We start from the raw sequence: 19,840 nt of genomic DNA on the forward strand, positions 1-19,840 counted from the left end.
ACAGGAAGCTATAGGAATTCATGGGAAGTCATACGACGTCTTAGGAAGTCATAGGAAGTTATAGGAAGTCATAGGAAGACATAGGAAGTCATAAGAAGTCACAAGAAGTCTTAGGAAGTCTTGGGAAGTCACAGATAGTCATAGGAAGTCACAGATAGTCATAGGAAGTCACAGGAAGTTATGGGAAGTCATGAGAAGTCTTATGAAGTTATTGAAAGTCGCACGAGACGAGGTCACAGCCAGGAAGGGACGGGAAGTGTCGAGACAGGGAGGAGAAGAAGAAGAAGGAGAAGAAGAAATAGACGAGCAGAAAGGTCAATTAGAAAATGAGGGCAAATCAGTGTAATGGACGGAGGAGCCACGGCGAGTTATAAATGACGATATTAACGCGGGGCGACGCTGTCCATTTTCCCCGCGTCCATAAAAACAAGCGACGACGGCGCCGTAATTGGATTAGATAATTTGTGAATGAGCTGCTGATCTCCTCCTCCTCGACAAGGGATGGGATGCGATGTGACACCGGACAAACGATGCGCTCTTTTGGAGACGCTCTCTCTCTCCCGACCCTAATACACGTAATGGAAGGTGTCCTCTATCCATCCCAACCCCCTTCCTCCTACCCTCCTCTCCCCCCCCCTCCTCCTCCTGCTCCTCCCTTCCCCTATACCCTCCTACCTACCTTCCTTCCTTCACATTTTCTTGCAACGTAAGGCGATCTCTCATGTTTTGTATTAAATAAAGAGTGTTTCAATTTCCTTAATAGCTTTCGCCTCCCCACCACCACCACCCCCGCCCCCAGGAAGGTACGAAATGCCAGGGTCTGTTTGTTTGTTTGTTTCGTTTCGTTTCGTTTGTTTGGTTTGATCCTTAACGAGTATGGTTATTCTCGCCTCTTTATGAAGAGGTGTTTTAATTACCTGTTGGCTATTTAAGAAAGAAACCAAGGGAACTTCTCATTCTGTCTTGGGCGTGAGAGCGCTCCGCGCACTCACACACACACACACACACATATATATATAATATATATATATATATATATATATATATATATATATATATATATATATATATATATATATATTATATATATATATATATATATTATATATATATATATAATATATATATATATATAATATATATATATATATATATATATATATATATATATATATATATATATATATATATATATATATAGAGAGAGAGAGAGAGAGAGAGAGAGAGAGAGAGAGAGAGAGAGAGAGAGAGAGAGAGAGAGAGAGAGAGAGAGAGAGAGAGAGAGAGAGAGACTTCAAAATGTCTTCAAAGTATGTTTGCTATCACGAGTGAATCGTTAATTTTGTCCCCTCATATGTTGAGGAACCCCATGGTGGTCAAGTATAAGATCCTTTAATTTTCTAAGGAGTTTTATGTGGTGGTGTACATACAGTCTCCTCTTCAGTAACATTTCCGTTAATTGGTTGAATGAGCTGAATATAGAATTTAAGCCAATGGCCGAGCACTGGGACATATGAGGTCATTCAGGGCCGAAACGGAAACTGACGATAAAAGGTTTGAAAGTTGTAATAGGAGGAAAACGTCGCAGCTGCACTATGAATCAGTTGTGAGATGGAGGATGGAAAGTAAGATGGAAGGAGAAAATGAAAGGAAGTACAGTAAAAGGAACGAAATGGGTTGCAACTAGGGTGCCGAAGGCACACTGCAAGGCACCTTGAGGAATGCCTACAGTGAACCGCATGAGGTGCACTGACGGCAATACCCCACTACGTAGTAGTTGGTTTAAGTGTTGAATCATTTCAGGTGTCTCATGGACTGAACCCTAAACAGAAGGTCCATTTCCAGAGCTCTGAAAAGAAGCTAATGTCTTTCTAAGATTTTTCGTTGAAATTCACTCGAGTCCTTCATAGATAATTCGAGAAATCATATTTATCTGTTGTAAGTTCCCCTTCAGGCATACCCCGTTCTCGGGTAGTACCGTCAGCGCACCTCACGCTGTGCACTGTAAGCATTACTTAAGGGTTCTTTGCACCTTCTGCAACCCTCTCCTAACAATCGCTCCTGTTACATCTTTCAAACCTTTTTACTCTCAATTTCCCGTTCGGCGCTGAATAAGCTATCATGGGTTCTAGCGCTTGGCCTTTGGCCAGAATGTTATATTTCATTCTATTCCTCTTCAGATATCAATGCACAAACTGCATAAGTGTTTAGCTCATTCTATTACTTTATTACCAGCAGTTATTTCTTGTGATAGTTCTTTCAAAACATCTTATTTCTCTTTCCACTGATTTATTTTAGGTCTCTGAAACCTTCTTCTACTTATTCTCTCTTTCCTCTGATTTTTTAGGTCTCTGAAACCTTCTTCTACTACTTATTCTAATATTGTCTACTGGATGGACTGACTTTTCCTGTCCTGTATAGGAAAAAAATCATTTGCATTGTTGCTCTTTTGTTCACTTTCCCAAACAGCTGTTATGTATCTTTGGTGCTGTCTTCCAGTTACCCATCTATTATTAGGTTAAAAATATCTTTTATTTTTGTCAGTTTTGTGTTGTAAACCTCAGGGGGTTTTTTTTCTAGCCAAACTCAGGCAGTCCATTTGAAGTCATATATTTACTTAAGCCAACTAGTGATTTTGTGCCACCAAACATTTTGTTTTAAACTTTGCAATATGGTGTTCCAGTGATGGTTTCATTTCTCGAGGTTAAGGTACTCAACGTAGGCTTTCCTTGCTTTTCTACCTACTGTATTTAATGATCCTGTTCTGTTGCCAATTCCATTTTAAATCCATTGTGTCTTGTTATTTCCCCTCTATCATATACTATATAACTTTTAGATTCTCGTGGAATAAATAAAAAATCCATGAATTATGTCATATAGTGAATTAACTTTCAAATAATCCAGCAATATTTCTCAACCTTTTTAAGGTGAGAATATTTTTGTTTTATTTAAGCTACACAGCGCGGAAATTCAGTCGATGGAAAGGCCTTTACCAAAGTGAAATTAAATGTATACAGTGCAGTACACCTCAGCGTTTTCCATAGGTAAAGGGGTATTGTGTACCAAAATGAAATTAAATGTATACAGTGCAGTACACCTCAGCGTTTTCCTAGGTAAAGGGGTATGGTGTACCAAAATGAAATTAAATGTATACAGTGCAGTACACCTCAGAGCTCTTTCCCTAAGCAAAGGGGTAAGGTGACTCATGTAACAAGATTTGTACAAACGAAATCCATAAGGCAAAACACCTTGCAATAAATTTTATAGAGAGCAGTAAACCTAAAGAGCTAAGTTAACTTATGTAACAAGATTAGCACAAATTAAATCCTGTTAAAGAAAAGCACTGCAGCTCTTCATACCAAACAAAATAAATAATTTAAAAGATACAGAGATTAAATACATAGAGCAAAACACCCGTTCATGAAAAGCAAAATAAATATAAAAAAACTAGGAGGAGGAGAAGAAGACGACACAATCTTCGTGAACATGTTTGTTTATTAAGCTTTTTATTTACATTGAGATAACATGACTGTGACACTGAACAACTGAACAACACGACTTTTTTTTTTTTATAGAAGGGGGGCAACCGAAGAGGAGCTCTCCCTCTCTCTCTCTCAAGTGTGGTGGTAGTGTCGAGGGAACGACGTATCAATTAACCTCGCACGGTGGGAGGTCACAAGCATCTTATGCTTACTGATCGATATAGACCAAATATTTATGGCTACACAGCATCTTGCTTTGAGGTACAAGTGAATTCAATCATTAATAATTAATAATAATAATTAATAATAAAAAATTAACTAAATATCTTACAAGTTTCCCAACTAAATGAGCAAAACCTAACAGCCAAAAATCATGACATTCTGGAAAAGGGGCTAAAGTTTGTCCCTACACCTCCATATATAATTGCTCTCTACCAGTGACTTCTGATAGCCAGCAAATGGACAGAGATATAAAGATACAAAGAACAGCCAAAGGCAATGTAAGTTTGTTCGTTTGCCACTAGAGACGAATACAGTTGAAAAGTTCCAATGCCAAGCATCGATGCCATACTACCATGCGCACGACTCTCAGAACGGCGCAAGTCCATCGAGATGATATACGTTATTTTTTCAATGAACGAAACCTTAATAAATAAACAAAAACTATATAGCACAATGCTTGGCACTGATTTTTCTATAAGAAAAAAATCTACACTTAACATATGTATCATACACCTCTTAATTTCTTACGAAACCAAGTTATTATACCACTCCATGATGTAACAGAATAACCATATACCAAGAATTACAAAGAAAGGCTGAGCATAATCAGACAATATTGGTATATATGTACACTTGACGTTCAAGTGGCAAGAGAACAAAGCCAGCTAAAAACAGACTTGAACAGGAATGTGGTGGCACAGCTCAGGCAAGGGAAGTCACAAGCTACAGTGCTACAGTACCATTAGCTCGTCCCGGAAGGACGCAGGCAGGCAGGCACCACAAGATTTTAAAACCACTGTCGTATTATTATAATATAATCTGCCTATTCCAAAAGTGAACGCCTTTCGACTACCTTGGTTCAGGTCAGGCAAGAGTTGTGTCTAGGGGTCAACGTCCTACCTTTTATTTTTTTTTTTTTATGTATAGGATACAAGGGTACCTTCACTCTCTGCTATGTTGTATGGGCATACAAACAGTAGCAACATCAATATTACAGTGTAAGTTGCAGCTGTGTAACTAAACTCTTGATGCTCGTCCTTCAGAAATGACTTGGATAATCATAAGTCTCTCTTAAAACTGCATTACCTAATATGTCAATTGTATAAATTTACTTGTACAATTCAGTAAAATTTTTCCATCAATTAAGTCAAATTTTGGGATTGATTTTTTGGATTACATCAATGCTAATGAGTCGTCTGAAGGATTAGGTCAAGACTTGAGATACATAGCCACTCGTATCATTATTACCCATCCAAAGTACAGGTATTGTTCCATTGCCATTTTTTGTTCATACACTTTTTTTTGTCTTTTTTTATGCCTTTTTGGAACTCTGAAAAATGTGAAATGTCCAATTACTGCAGCACTAACTCTATACGAACATCATCGTCAGTGCGAAGAAGACAGAAAAAGGTGTGCACTAGATTCTCTGCTTATCAAGACAATGTAAATTCTTTCTGTTTTGAGATTCAAAAAATATATATCTACATAAAAGTGGAGGAAATAACAAACATCACAAAAATATATCAGCAACCCATATAACAGTGGAGATGATCTATATATACTTAGGAATAAATTTCTTAGGCTTCTCCACAAATGAGCAAGTAGTAACATGACTAAATGAAAGAATCACAAACTAGACACTATTCCTTTCAGGAGTACACAACTTTCATACCTTCCTAAACAGCCCCCCACCCCCCTTGAGATGCATGTATATAGTATTTTAGCGAGAAAACTTCTAAAGCATGACAGTGACGTGTGATTTAGCATACCTTCAGAACCTCGCTATTCCGTGCTTTTCCATGCATATCGCTTGATAAAATTCTTAAGATCAAACTTTAAATGATTAAATGGCATTATTAGATTTCATATTTCGTCTATATATATATATATGGATACTGTAGGCTGCACTAGAAGATAAGAGTTTATAATTTACGTATGGCACTTGACCAGCATTTTCTAAGAGTTAATAATAATAATAAGCCTGTCTTTATATTCAGGATGGAAGGTACTGCAAAAGTGAGTTTTGACAGGTATTCTATTTAAAATACATACACTTCTCAAACTCAAGGACTGACAAGTAGTCAGAAAGCAAAAAGCTGTGTGAGAGAACAGGAGGTTACTCGTCAATCTTAACGTAGAAGTATCTCACGTAATATTCACTTTTACTTTTTTCTTAGTATTTTCTTAATCCTAAGCAATGGACTCTCCCTATATTTAGTATATCTCAAAATCTCGATAACTTGGTGCACAAAAGATGGCTGTGTCCGAGCTGGCTGGAAGGGTCGTCTGATACGAATAAAGGCCGACCAAATTGATGAGGGACAATTAGGACATAATCAAGACAGAAACAACGTTCGGCTTTTATCGTCACTCGCAATCCCATTCCTGCCAACACTTTCTAAAAATCTAAAACCCCGTCACAGTTAGGAAATCTAGGAAAAAAGTTGTAGTGTTTCCCATTATTGTTTTTTTTATACATGCAAGATGGGTTAGTCATCATCTTTTTAACCTGTGGAAGCATAGTAAAAAGCATGGGAAATAGGCGCACATTGACTAATACTATTTATATACTGTATATACAGCATACTTGCATCAGTTTCATCAGCATTTTTTTTTTTTTACACTTCATCAGCAGCAGTGCCAGTCGCAGCTGGACTTGAGAGAGTCACTCATTCCAAAAATAAAACTTCGAAAAAAAAAAGAATTTTCAAAAACATTTACAATAATAGATTTTTCCATTTTAAAAAAACTATATATGTCACCTCTTTTTACATAGATATTTATACTCCAACCCTTAGTTGTGAAAAATATATGTATATTTATATACACAAGTCTTGCCTTCTGTGCCACCACTGTCGACTGTTCCATACTGATAAGGTAATACTGTTTATCTACGTTACGGTAGTCAAGTAAGGCTTTTACTCGATCCTGGAGCTTCCACAAACTACAAAAATTATAACTTTACAAAACGCACAACTTTTACATATGCAGCCTTGCTTATAACCAGTCACTGAACCCACTGTTTGCTTACAGTATTATTAAGTAATTGTAGTGTAAATGGTATTTATAAACTGCATGGTTCTGAAAAACCTCAGCCTATACTGTCTTCTAGTGCATTTTACTAGTAACAACAATTGAGAGGAAATTAAAAAAAAGAAAAAGGAATACATTCAGCTCTCTAGCTTCTTTCTACAGAAGTGTCCAAATTGTTCATACATTCACTTCATTACCTATATACTTTTTTTAACAAGGAAAGATGCAATTATTACTGTACAATAAAGGTTGTTATTATATAGTGTTCTGATTTTATTTGGGCTCTACTAACTCATATTTTCCCTCAATTAAAAACAAAACCCCACAAAGCTGAACTACTGCGCAAAAGTTTTAATCGAATTCGTGGCCCCAAGACCCTTCGTCATCTTTACGTACCCTAACATGCACTTATTACCCTAAATACCTGAACTTTTCAGTAAGTGAGAACTGTCATTCTACCCTAAGTATTAACAACTTTCATGTCTACTATTAATATCAATCTGGCAAATGGAAATAATTTCATGGCTACTAGAAATATTGACCTGTCAAACGAAATACAAGCATGAACACGTGCACCAAATACCTAATGTGAATGTTTCCTAATAATTTAATATGATTTCCCAATTAAAAGTGTTAACACAATTTCATGTGCTTTAATACTTCAGCACAGGAAGCAGCAAACAGGGCCTTTATAACAGAGGCAAAATGAAACTAGGTGATGTTCATCTCATCCAAAGACAAATCTAATCGAAAATAACGTACAGTCTAAATTAAATAGTGACTAATACCTAATTTGTACAATATTATGCACAGTGGGACTGAAATGTACAAAAAAAAAGATGATTGTTTGAACATATCAAGCAAATACAGGTGTATGAAAGAACCTCCTATTTCTAATTTATCCCAGGAGCCAAAAATCCACTACATTTCATTATTACTGGCTTCTTGTTTTGAATCACATAAAACCTCGAAGGTCAGAGAACTACGTTTTCATGTTCACAGACATTACACTTCCCCACTGAAAAAAACATACTCAGACAGGTAATGAAGAACCAATGTTTGTAACTGGCTTAACTTCTGTGATCCATCAATGACCAACCTCCTGACTTTTAGCTACACAGCGACACACACACACACCATCTAATCATGAAGCCAAGTGTGAGGATGTGGCAGAGTATGCTCATGTGCTAACGTACAAATATTTGGGAACAAAAACCAATAAAAAAAACTCAAAAGCAAAATATGAACACGAAAGAGGAAAATTATGAACCATTCACTCTTTTAATTACAGTAATTCCACTCACACACAAATGCTTTGCCTTTTTACGTGTATACAACAGTATTTCTTTGGCCTAGCAACTGATTTCACACTTTCTCTCCTTGCACCTCACCACATGCGAGGAGGGATAACAATGGCTGGTGAAAGTCCATGCTGTTGTTATAAGTGTATATATACTTCTTCATATATATATATATTATATATATAATATGGAAACCACTCAGCTGTTGGGTCCAGCGCTATCCCATGGCAAAAAAAGCGACTGGATCAAGAGCCCGAGGGGTCCAGATTCAACGATGCCACCCAAAGAAAGAGAAGGTGACAGAAACAGCGAGAGAAGAGAAGAGAAGGATAATGTTTCACTGGTATACGATACATTTCTATGGCTTTTTACACTAGCTTAACAATATTCTATATCTCGATACACAAATATTTATTTCACAGACATATACAGGGATATGGGAGAGAGATTCCAGTTACTGCTGGACGCTCCAAACTTTATACATCACAATCTTAGACTACGATACAACTTCCTCGAACCTTTAAGGCATTGTACAATTTATTACATACATCTACAATCAACATTGTTTAATTATTTGAATCTTTTGTAACATAATGATAAAATGTGAACTACATATCATTGGTGATTTACTATAACATGCAGACTTATCAAATAAATTTTCTTCAATTAACAATAGAAATTTCTCTCATAAGCTATAGTAAGACCCTTACTGAAAACAAATTTAGGGTTAAATATATTTCTGTTCTTTTTTTTTCATCATTAAACCATCTATAACAACCCTACAATGACCAGGTAGTAAATGATGCCCCCCAACTTCCTTCGACATTGTGTGTGAAGTCTTTGCTTTTGCAAGTTCAGTATTCAGGATTTTTAACCCCCAAACACATGATTCTCCTCAAGTCAATAATTCCTTGCACCAATCTTTCAAGCAATGACTAGGACGGGTGTTGCTTCTTTTTTTGAGATATTCTCCTCCTTGGACATGGACTTTACTGAAATAATGGGGAACCCAGTTTACCTTTCGTCAATAACAAAATCAGTCAAGACATACAGCAATATAAAAATATGTGAGGGTAAGTAAATGCAGTATTGAGTTACACAGGTACAATCATACGGGACTGTGTAAACAATATATAAAGAGAGAGAGAAAAACACTTGACAGGCCCTGTGCCGTCCAAGATGAGGGTCAACTTTTTCCCAAAGCCTCCAACGTAGGCATAAAAATTCATTCTACATGTCCTGTCCACAAGTAAACAGATGTGTATACTTCTGCAATGACTGAAGGTGGTATCCAAAAATAGAAAAGATACAAACCAACTGAATCGGATCAGTCTCTTTGAACTGGAGCTACAAACCAATGTAGCACAGTCTTGGAATAAAAAAATAACCGTGAAAAAGATTAGCTACTTAAAGCATGTTTGATTGACTGCATGAACTCCCTATTGCAAATCAACAATAAAATATCCACCAAAAAAACATTTATTTACTTAAACCCCCTCCCCCCAAAAAAGTGATATTGGAATAAAATACCTGCCAGATTCAATGTTAGTTTTTTATCACTTTACATCAAAAGATAGTCAAACAATGAAAAGCTCCCCATATCATCTTGATAACCTCCTTTAAGAAGAAAATAAGAGTTTGACATTCCTATCTATCACTTTACTAATCAAAACTGTAACACAATACACACCAAATGCTTATATTGGCCAGTTAGGTCTCAAAAAAATTATATAAAGTGGCTCAAACACCACGAGGTAGTGTAACCTATGCCAAAGGACAACGGGGGGGAAATGTGAAGCAGATGTAAACGAATTGTATTGCTTAGTGGAAGACACAGACATTTATATATTTTGAAATGCTCAAAATTCATACATTCACAATCTAATTGCTGAGGAGCAAGCTTGAAAAAGTGCTGGAGAAACTATAAAATTTGCAAAAAGAAAAAAACGAAAAGAAAGCTATGAAACGTGACAATCAGAGAGCGTGCCTACATAAGTAACGTATTGAAATAGCCAGTAATACAGAGAATATAAAAACCTTAACAAATTTACAAATACAAATCTTGATATATATATATATAAACCACTTGCCATTCCAAGGACTGCCTTCAGTGTGATAAGCTCACATCCACTTAACCTAAAAGAGGGTTGAACAAAATCTTAATTTACACAGTAAAAACTTTATATAAAAGAAATGCTCATCTTAATATATGATGTAATTCAGAACCCCAATTTCCCAGCACTCAAAAAATCAAGTAAGTTCATTATCCCTTTCATAAAACTTAAGCTTATGGTGTTAGTATCGTTAGGAAATGCGCTACCTCAAAAACCCTAAACACTCCAGACCACTATGAAAACTGGAACTAAGGAAAACTAACAGATACAGAAACTTCACAAAACCTAAATCAAATGTTTCCTCAGTCCTGACGATTATCAACATCCTACCAGATCAAGTGTCTTGTCACAAGCTGATGACCATTGCCTGTTCGATGCTAAAAAGAATTGTTTTGCGATTGATAACAGGATATATGGCTGCTTCTACAAGTCAGCAACAATCTGCTACAATATACCAGGCATCTGAAAGAGAACCGAGTTTGTTGTCAAGTATTCCAAAAGCGGCAAAAATGCTAAGCTTAAGAAGTCCTTCTTTACATCAACAAATGACAATACCTGATAGATTCAGCAGCTATAATGCTTCGTGTCTCTGTTGCCTCATTTTACTTGTGAGCAATTGCTGTTCTTGGAGTTCATATCATGACCAAAAAAAAAACCACTAGCTGGCCATGAGGAATCAAGGGTACCACTGTAATGTACAAGCCATATACAGTGCTCAGTGATTTTTTTTCTCTACACGTTACTTCTCTGTGACGTAAACTAACGTGCAACTTTTCAGCCAGGGAACAAGACTGACAAGACAATGATGATCGATTTTGTAGTCATAACTGAAATACAGATATACCTGAGCTAAAAAATTTTTTTTGTTACTTCTGCCCTCAATACCTATACACCACATATGCAAGAACTACCTGCTAAACTTTTAGAGTCCTTAATTCATCAAAAATAAAATCTGGAAAAAATTAAACTGCGACTAGTATATGAGTCAAAGTTCTGAGACCAGTGTGAAATTGAAATTCTGTAATATTACCACAGCAGACAAAGAATGCTTATAGAAACACTATTTCAAGAGACGTAAAAACTGTCCTTTACTTGTGTACACAACAAACAGAATGGTTGAGGACGTTAAATCAATTAGGCCTACACCTTAAACTAATTAAATAAGGATATCTGGTTAAAGAAGGAAGCAAAGTGCACTGCTTGGTTGCAGCTCCATAATGCTGAACTTTGATCAATTTGCACAATAGTGACAATAATGAAAATCTGTTTGGATTATAAGTTACCTCAACATATTTTGATCTCCAAAAAGCCTGTGAAAGAGGCATCCATTTCTAAATGAAAGACGAATGACTTCAGTATGAAGAGCCTTGATAACATCATGGGCAACATGTACTTTGTTTGTAGTACGGACCTGATTCAATACAAATCCCAAACTTAGGTGCAAACCTTCCACTAACTGCAATTAATTTTGCTCTCGTCCAAGCCACACCACTCATTATAAAAACACAAAATGTGTGTGTGTGTGTACCTCAAACCAAATTCTAATGAGTTTTATGTAAATCACAAACTAAAGTGCCTAAACCCATCTAAACAAAACAACATCCACTGCAATTGGGTATTAAATATCAAACTGCTTACAAAAATATATACTGTATATTCTAAATTCTGCTCGAGAAAAGTAAAGTCCTTTGGAAGTGAGTAGGAATGGTCAGTTTCCGGCAGTCATGGCAAATGCAATGGCAGGCATGCAGTCAATGCTTCTCCACGTAAAATTAAGATACAAAACTGAAAATCATACATGTACTACGAAAAAAAGGATTTCCATGGTAATTGCCTACTGTACACAATGGAAAAACATTTAACACTTTCGCAATGCAAATAATACGAGGACATAAAGATCACATTACAAATAGATCTCGTCAGAAGGACCTCCTCCACTTTTGACTGTCAAAACCTTCCATCGTGAACCACTTTCATTCTCAGCTAAGCTTAAACCATATTCCAGGGAACAGGTGATTCTCAAACTACACACACTTGCAAAGAATAACTGATTTCATGGCAATGATAGCTGGTTCAAAAATATTGTAAAACGAAATTTGAAATTCCATGGGCCGTCTTACTTCACCATGCACAAATCATAACACCTAATTAAAAATTGACTGGCTATATCATAAATCAACCTTCATTGGTAATCAAGTTATAATAACAAATGACACTACAGCAACAGGCTGGAAGTAGAAATAAAATACATTTCCTATGAGCATACCAGCTCAAAGGGTGGTGAAGAGTGCATCGTCGAGATGTATACCATAATTATGTGATCTGATAGGCTTTCAAAGTCCATACTGACCTAATAAATGCACACTTGAATACCTTTCTAGCATTCTCCTTATTTCCTGAGGCCACACTACTCATCATGGTAAATTCTCCATTTCTACACACTAAAGTTGAAAGAAAAAATAATCAATAAATAAAACTCTGCGTGCCTCCACCATGACTGAAACAGCACACATTATGACACTAAAAAGAGCAATGTAACAACAGCAAAAGCTAAACCAAAAGAACTACTAATAACGTAAAAAAAAAAAGTAAACTACGGCCACTCAAAACTTTACTTAATATTACAGTATGCAATATCAACAACTTCCAGCAGCATTGTATGTCTTAGTCATCATTTTTTGTTCGTCCTCCCTTTCTGGAAAAAGGAATACTTATTCTTTTCAACAGATACGTAAAAGGGCTATGTTACGAAAATAACTGGATACGTCACCAAAAATAATCTATCGTGTTCAACTGATCCTCACACAAGGCTGCCACAGAATTTATGGTTCTAAATTGAAGAACACTGCAAAAACAGCAAAAGGCTACTTCTAAACTTTTAACATTCATAACAATTCCACTTCTATGGATTTTATTTTTTACCAACATATGTTATGTACACACGCCTCGCTCAAAGGCCTGTTGATGGTGAGCGTGATGACTGGGTCTTGCCAGGTGTGTGAGCAATGGAGCGAGAGAGTGCCAGTGCAAACTCCAGCTCTGCCCGTTCCTGCTCCTCCTGCTGCTTGCGAGCGTCTTCCAACCTCAGACTCTCTTGGGCAGCCCAGGCCAACTGCTCATCCTCACTCACACCTTGAGAGCTCTGAATAATGTCTTTTTTATGAGGTCCACTTGTAAAACTACTGCCGAAGGGACTGCCACTATTGGTTAGGTTATTTGCTTTGTTCATACCCCAGCCACTCAAGTTTTCATTCAGGAGATCTTCATTACTTTTACTTTTCGTGAATGGGTCGGCAACAGTTAATTTTGACGAAGAGAATGGATCAAAATCAAAATCGACGCCTCCAGGTTCACCAAGGGAGGTTTTGGATCGCACCGGAACAGCTGCTTTCACTTGTGATGCAAATGGATCGCCTATCACAGACTTGGATCTACTGTTGCCTTTATTTTTGTTATCGGTAAAAGACATCCCAAGGTCGTCTTTGTTTGAAAACCCTTCGAATACGTTTGCGTTTAAATCATCACTACTACCAAAAGTAAAAGGGTCATTTTTCTTGGCCGAGGAATTCTCATTGTTATTCACATTGTCTGCAGCACTGGCACTGGAATCATTATTGTTATCAGGTGAGGTGAAAGGGTCTGGCTCGTCGTCCCAAGAGAACTTGTCGTCATCCTTGAAGCCCTGATCCTTGAAAGGATCATAATCCCCGCCAAATGGATCAGTAGCCCCCGAGGCACAACTAAAGGGATCGTCCTCGGTAAATGCGGAGGAATCCCCGAATCCATCGGAGGCAAAGGTGTCTTGGGGCCAGGGAGAGTTATCAGCACTTCTTGTATTCTTCGCTGTTGAGAAAGGAGAGCCAAATGGATCCTCGTTGGGTTGCGATGTTGTAAAGTTGGTGTCCTCATCTCCCCATGGCGATGCAGAGTTGCCGGGGGCTACCTTTAGACACTATGTGGGAAGAGGGGGTGAGTTGGGGATCAATGCTGCAAGAGTGAGAAAAAAAAAAGAGAGGGAAAGGAACCCATGTTACTCTCTGCAAACGCCGCAGGGCTGCGAATGAAGCTGCAAGAAAACTTTGAAAATGACATTCCAAATCATAGGTCAAATGTGACAAGATGCATTCAAAATAAAATGACATAAATCAAAAGGCTGTGATCAGGCTCTGGTCCGCTTGTACTTGAAATTGAATGAACTGTAGAAAAAAGAATTCCCATGCAGTGTTCAAAGCCTACTAAAACTTATAGCTAACTAAATAACTCATCCTGCCAGAAAAAATAACCACAAGACATAAAAAATATTATCAACCCAAGATATAGACATTATACATTACTAACAAAATCAACAAACTTTATGAAGGAACAAACAAGCTGAAATGAGCCAATTCTTAACCACTGTATTTCTTGCTGCTCAAATCTCAATTAATCCCTGTTAGTGTCTCTAAAAACTATAATCTTTAGTAAACAGCACCCACTGTTCATTCATAAATCTGATAAATTAAAACACTGAGCCCACTGTTAGATTTAAGTGCTCATAAATCTAAAAGGTATGCCACACTGTCTTCAAACTGGTCACACTCATTAGACCTATGGACAACTAATGAATAGCCAAATGTCCTAAGCTCAGAATGCAGAACGTTATTACTGTATTAAATCAATAGTTTAATCAATCACTGACTTAAAATTCTCAACTCCCAAACATCCTCCACTTCTATCAAAAAACTTGAAATCATTCTCGACAACTTTGATAACAAACACCTGATCCACAAACCCTATTTCTTGTCTAAGCATTCCTCTCCTTTCAACTGCTTTATTTCTCATTTACAGTGCCTATAACCTGCTTTTCAACATCATGAAGAGTAACTGTTTTAGTTTACTGCACTTCACTTACCCTTACAAATCCACTAGCTAGGAACACCCATCACATCACAGAATCTTTGAGAAACTATTAAGGTAGACATCTACATAAAATCAACCCAAATACTGTATTTTTGCACCTAATTATTTTCATGCTTATGGTAGGTTAACCACACCAATCAATTAAGCAGCATGCAATACAATTTTATCAATGGGGCCAAGTTTGAAACCTAATTTAAAAATATTGAACACTGCACTCCCTAGTGCACGTACACTCAAACTGCTTGATAAAATTCTGAGTAATTTCTTCAGAAGAAATGTTTTTCTTCCATACAAAGGCTGTACAAAATAAAAAAATGCATTATTAAGATTAAGAAGCAGACCAGAGCCCCATCAGTGTACTTTACCAAAAAGGAATTCAAATCAACATAATGTGATGGGCAGGATGACCCGCCATCAAGTGACCACCTGCATACACCAACATGCTACTCAAACTGAAAAATAAAAACAAATGGGTAGTAACATTCTCTCAAAATAAAAAAAAATAAGGTTGTAATCCGAGGAGACACTCTGCACCGTTCTGTACAGCACCAAAATAATTTCTTCCTTAATTTTTGGAGTGAAATCGACTCAATTGACTACTATTTCATCTCGAATTGTTAAAACTTTAAAACACTTGGCAAGAGCATCATCCTCTTTTAATTTTTTTTCTCCCCACATGCTAAATAAAGGATGACCACTTTTATTGTCATCTGGATAGTGGCAAGAAGAAAAAATGGGTGTTTTTTTTAAAGGAAAACAGTAATAGTAAAAACATAACCAAGACCAATACAGTAATGGTTTTGTGGGAGTACATTATGATCATCATCAAAATTTAAAAGACCTTAAGGCTTGTTTGAACCCCTCCACTATGTCCTTCTCCAAGGAGTCACTCAGGATTCATCTGAAGGGTATCTCAGACTTACATATTTTATGTTTTAGAACAACAGGACTTTTACACTCAAAACCTACAATTTATAAGTTACTTTGAGTTATTTTTTGTCTTTATAAATGACAATGTTTCACACTTCCATCACATACGGCAAGGGTAGATCCTAATTGAATCTAATAATTCTGTATGTATCAAATACAAATTCCATTCCTAAATTAGCCAACGAAATTTATATGAAAATTTTATGGGAGTTGAATTGCCACTCATCTAATGACATACCTAAACCTTGTAAAATGTGTAACATATTATGGAAAGATAAGCTGTCATCTAAAACTGAAAAATTAGCTGTTTTGAAAAGTTTTCAATCTATAACTCTTAAACAATTTGTATTTTTCAAGAGTTTGAGTTCATTCAAGGTGCACTACAATTTTCATAAGGAACTTGAGACCAGCAGCTTTACTGTTTCCCATACTGGAAATATACTCAAAAAAGATAACCATTCTCTCTCTAAATTCAAATGTGCATTGTGAATGTCTCATTACTTAAGGGATACTATTATAGCATACTCCAGATGGTACACAAGTCCCATTAAAGCATCCTATGAAACCAAGCTGCATAGTTTTCTACTTTTTACTTTACACCCAATCCCTTTGGTCTCCTTTCACACACATCTGTCCAACTTCAGCCTCACCATGCTCCGATTTCCCCCTCTCTTTTGAAAACAACCCCAGTTTAGAAACCATATTCAGTTGCCTCAAAGAAAGTTAAAGACATACTTATGAGCTTCTCATCTATGTGAACTCTAGGTAACATGCTGACGCCAAAATGAACTTCTACTACCATATGTACTGCTTTATCAAAACCATTCAATCATGTTAGATAATGCTGCTCATGCAAACATAACCTAGAAAAAAGGAAATATACACTGACTGCAGCATTCCTTTATCCTAAACAATCACCAAACAGAGATTTTTTAAAAGCAAGAGGCAAAACAGATGCCAAAGGAGGTGCATATTTAATAACTAAGTAAACAATTAAGGAATGGTTGCTGTGTGAAACAACTTTCTTGCATTTTTACACCAAACACTATAATCAACATCCTCTACTCACTCTTAAAACACTGTAGCCTGTAAATCATTTTATGGATTATATTACACTATGCCAAGTGTGCATTTTTATGTTGTATCTTATGCAATACTGTACACTATGCCAAGTGTGCACACTTATGTGTATCTTATACAAGTGTGAAACATGAGGATATAAACCAAAGTAACTGGAAGTATGACTTGAATCACACTGGATCCCTATTGACACAGCATTTTAAAATGTTTGCCTGAGATAACCCTCACTGTCTTAAACTGAATCTCCACTGCCTTGCCTGAACAACAGACTGGTAACATTACTTGTTTCAACTCTGATTATCAATAAATACCAGACATCACAAAAAAAATGAAAAAATGAGCTTCTACATTGTCTCAACACTGCAAGAATGAAGCGATGTATGTTATCCAGAAATAGGACGTACCAAACTTTATTAGGTAACGAAGAATCAACCTATTTTCCCTACTTACCCCATCAGTCCAGATAACAATAAAAATTAAAATAACATTATTTGAATGTGAACAAAAATAAATTGAAAAATTACACATTTTTAAAAAATGTGAACATTCCTGGTCAATCAAGCATTTATAATTTCCATCAGATTTTTAAATCTCTGGTGAATTTACATGCCCATTTATTTAGCCTACTCTGAATTAAAAAGTAAACAAAAGACAAATACCACCTACTGACTTAAACCTTTCAAAACTGCATCAGCTAAATCTACAACTACAAACTTTTCTGTCAACTGTTACTGAACGAATGACACTACCAGGCTGGATGACACCTGAAAGCTGTGTCAAACTTCTCTCAAAACCGCTATTAAAACCCACAATCCTGAATTACTGCGATCTTTGTGTTAAAGGATCCAGTTCTAAGACTGTGATCATGTCCATACACTACGAATCCAATTCAGTATTATTATGATGTCCAAGGAGATACTATAACTTATTACATCTGGAAATACGTTCCTTATGCAAGAATGTAGTAAAGGCAAAGACCTCTATGGTAAGGCCTCTTAAGTCCCTAAACTATAACATATTACATTTTTGTCAAAACATGAACTTACAGCCATTAATGCAAGAAAGCCATTAATAAAACGAAGTCCCATTTACATTTTTCAGATTAGATACAAAAGAAAATTTTGAAAAAATTGGAAGTGTTCATACCTTTTCTATGGAAAAAATTACAAAGGCTGAACACAGTACAAAACAGAATATCAAATCCAAAACTAATGGTGTCAGGTAAAATTTTACATACTTGTTATTTACTTGTGTCCAATCCACCCATCAAAATCCAGTACACAAGACAATTTACAACAAAAAAATTTGGCTTAATGCAGGCAAAAAAAAAAAAAAAACACACACATTCAACATCTGATTATCCAAGATCATAAGCATTTTTCTTTTGCTCTTTTTCTATTCAACCTTTTGCTCTTAGCTATCTTGGTAAGACAAAGGATGAGAAATGTATATGGTTTGCCTGCCAATTCCACAGCAATTAATAAATGCCTTGGTCCTCTTTCCCTAAATTTGGCTTTTCACTTGTAAAACTATCAAAAATGAATTATAGAGGCCACAGAAGAAAATATCCTAGCTCAAAGTCTATGAAAGACCAATAACAAGAAATGTACAGCTACTGCTTTTCCCTGCCAATCTAGTATCCTCATTGAGAGAAAATTGCAAGAATGGATGCTTCCTACCTTCTTCAAGTACATACAATATAATTTTGAACAATAAACTAATTTGTTTTTTTTACAAAATATGCAATTATTTTATCATACTTTTAATAAAAAACAAAAAATGTTACCAATTACAATGTGAAAGAACATTTCCAAGAAAAAAGGAAAAAATTATATTTCATTTCCATACTCGGATCAATTCCCCTCTCAAACATTAAAAAAATAATGGCTACCATGCCAAAGGGTTTTCTTTTCTTTTTTTATTACGACCTAAACTCATAACAAGATCCATTGTACCATCAACAAATGACATAAAAGAAATTTGGGGTCTAGAATATTTTTCAATAAACATCTTACAGTGCAGTGTACTACTTTCATATCATACTTTACAACTATGCGTACAAGCTATATATATATATATGCACTGAACTAGCAATTTACAGAATCTAATTCTTTTTCTTAGCTGAATACACAGTACAACAAATAACATTCTAATGGAAATTACACAAGAAAACAACACAGAAAGCACGATTACATCTACTACACAGTGAAATTCTTACGTTCACATTACCTGAAATTTACTTGGAAAATATGAAAATGGCATTCAATCAATATTTATAGTGCTGAATCTCAATTAGCAGTGGCATCAATCAATTTGCATCAAGTTAGCTGTTATGTTGCTAGCGTTTCATTACTTTAGTACTCTATTATGACATGAATCGCCTGAGAATTCTTCCAACTTCCTTTACAACGACAAACAACTCACCTTGGTATCAAAATCGGCAAAGTTCGCAAAGTCCGCGAAGCCGCCGTTGTTGGAGTTAGCCGTTTTGTTGTCACCCCAGCCGCCAGCAAACGGGTCGGCCGAGTTTGGGTTTGTGTTTGCATTAGAGTTTGTGTTCAGTTTGGTGGGGTTGTTATTCGAGTTAACTTGGGGAGGGGGTGGTTTCGCGGGCCTGGTCTTCGGTGGAGCGGGTCTCGGAGGTGGCTGTTTGGACTTCTTAGGGGGGAGGGCTGGGGTAGGGCTTTCAGGTCTGGGTGGAGGACCCCCGCCACCACCACCACCACCTGCACTGAATGGTTCGCTGCCAAACGGATCATTGGCACCCTGAGATGGGAAC

At 36.4% G+C, this 19,840-nt stretch overlaps 1 protein-coding gene and 1 long non-coding RNA gene across 10 annotated transcripts in view; one reads left to right on the plus strand and one right to left on the minus strand.

Moving 5' to 3' along the window:
- LOC136849888 (uncharacterized) overlaps positions 1-19,840 on the plus strand; it is a 130,903-nt gene that overhangs the window by 88,440 nt on the left and 22,623 nt on the right. The window lies entirely within an intron of this gene.
- Positions 8,906-19,840, minus strand: part of Eps-15 (Epidermal growth factor receptor pathway substrate clone 15) — a 51,125-nt gene continuing 40,190 nt past the window's right edge. For 6 of the 9 annotated variants that reach the window (XM_067123398.1, XM_067123395.1, XM_067123397.1 and 3 more), the window contains 2 exons: positions 19,486-19,827; positions 8,906-14,104 (listed from right to left, as the gene is read on the minus strand). In XM_067123398.1, the coding sequence (XP_066979499.1) occupies positions 13,103-14,104; positions 19,486-19,827 (1,344 nt within the window). In that variant the 3' untranslated portion in view covers positions 8,906-13,102. Of the gene's footprint in view, positions 14,140-19,485; positions 19,828-19,840 lie in introns of all 9 variants that reach the window. The other 3 variants (XM_067123401.1, XM_067123400.1, XM_067123399.1) reach the window with 2 other exon arrangements.

The sequence above is a fragment of the Macrobrachium rosenbergii genome, chromosome 21 (assembly GCF_040412425.1).
Source record: "Macrobrachium rosenbergii isolate ZJJX-2024 chromosome 21, ASM4041242v1, whole genome shotgun sequence".
Taxonomy (NCBI): domain Eukaryota; kingdom Metazoa; phylum Arthropoda; class Malacostraca; order Decapoda; family Palaemonidae; genus Macrobrachium; species Macrobrachium rosenbergii.